Below are 1,561 nucleotides of genomic sequence, written 5' to 3' on the forward strand. Positions count from 1 at the left end.
ATTATAAGGCCAACTGCATCGTAGTCCAGCATCATACAGAAGATGATTAGGAGAAAAAAACTTTGATGATGATAAGATTATGGGGACATTCAATGAAACAAAAACAAACACTCAAAAAACCAACACTGTTCTTTATGTTTATATGCTTTTTATTGACTTATAATAAAAACAGGAAATATGAACAATTCAATATAATATAAAATAATGTCGTGTTACTTAAAATTTCACTGGTTTCCGACACAGCTTTCCAGAAAGTTCCAAAAACTAGATTCTACACAATATACAACGAAACAATAAAGAGGATAAGCGGGTTAATCCATGGGACGTATCCTGTCATGGTTGCAATGAAGTTTCAATTACTGCATGTACTTCCTCATCTTCTTGATCTTGCGTGATCCCTTCTTGGAGAGGCGGTACTTCCTGGTGGGTTTGTAGTCCCGTAGCAACTCCTCGGCACCCTGTTCTTGCTGGGCGGGCCACAGGTCAGACACCACCTGGGACAGAGACAGAGGAAACACGGGCTGTTAGTTCAGCAGTTAAAAACACAAATAAATAAACAAAGTAAAAGAAGGAATGAATAACTAGATAGATGAGTGAATAAATAAAGGAATAATATCTTGTCCGGACCCCCCCCAAAAATAAATATATAAATAAATAACTCGCCCGGTCCCAATAAATAAATAAATAATTAAATAAATGAATGAATGAATGAATGAATGAATGAATAAATTACACTTTATTGACCCCTGTGAGGAAATTTTGAGTTATAATGGCCAATGGCCAACACACATTCTTAATTAAACGCACATATACCTAAAGATACAAAGAACACCAAATACACAACATTAGTTAGATTCTACACCAGTGCAGAGCATTGTATTCTTACATTTGCTTCTAAGTACTTGTATTCATAAACTTTGTAAGTACTTGTATTCATAAGCTTTCCAAGTGTAAGAGTAAAAAAGTTAATAAATATTACGTACACAGACACAACGGTACTTATTCAGAGCAGACAAAAAGAAGCGGAAAAATAAAACCCCAAAGTCCTCCCCTACCTTCTTGACGTCCTTCCAGGTGCCCTGGTCAGGCAGGTAGGACACGACCTCTTGGCCAATCTCCTCTACTTTGTTGACCAGTGGGCTCAGGTCAGGGACCTGGTCCAGCCTCCTGAGGGTGAAGGGCAGAGGCAGCTGCACCTGGATTTCTCCCTGCTCTGGCATCCACACTGTGATGGGGTTCTGGTACAGAGATTTGGTCTGAATGGTGAACTCTTTGAGTTCGTCTTCCACGATCTCCCTCAGCAGGGTCATGATGCTTGCGAGGTTTTTCTTCAGGTTCTCCTCGACATTCCAGTATTTGTAGGCCCAGGTTCCCTGGTAGAGGGGGCAGAGAAAGAGAGAAAGATTAACTATGGGATTTGTTGGGAGATGGTTGCTGTAAGGTCATGAACGCACACGTAAACTCACTCACTCACTCACTCACTCACTCACTCACTCACTCACTCACTCACTCACTCACTCACTCACTCACTCACTCACTCACTCACTCACTCACTCTCTCT

The 1,561-nt window shown here is 40.7% G+C and overlaps 1 protein-coding gene across 1 annotated transcript in view; it reads right to left on the bottom strand.

The window, feature by feature from the left end:
* Positions 1-128: 128 nt before the first annotated feature.
* LOC101848113 overlaps positions 129-1,561 on the bottom strand; it is a gene marked incomplete in the record, with an annotated part of 32,952 nt that continues 31,519 nt past the window's right edge. Inside the window, 2 exon segments of the mRNA XM_013083259.2 lie at positions 129-494; positions 1,056-1,373. Coding sequence (XP_012938713.2) covers positions 357-494; positions 1,056-1,373 — 456 coding nt within the window.

This window comes from Aplysia californica, unplaced genomic scaffold (assembly GCF_000002075.1).
Source record: "Aplysia californica isolate F4 #8 unplaced genomic scaffold, AplCal3.0 scaffold00221, whole genome shotgun sequence".
Lineage (NCBI taxonomy): Eukaryota > Metazoa > Mollusca > Gastropoda > Aplysiida > Aplysiidae > Aplysia > Aplysia californica.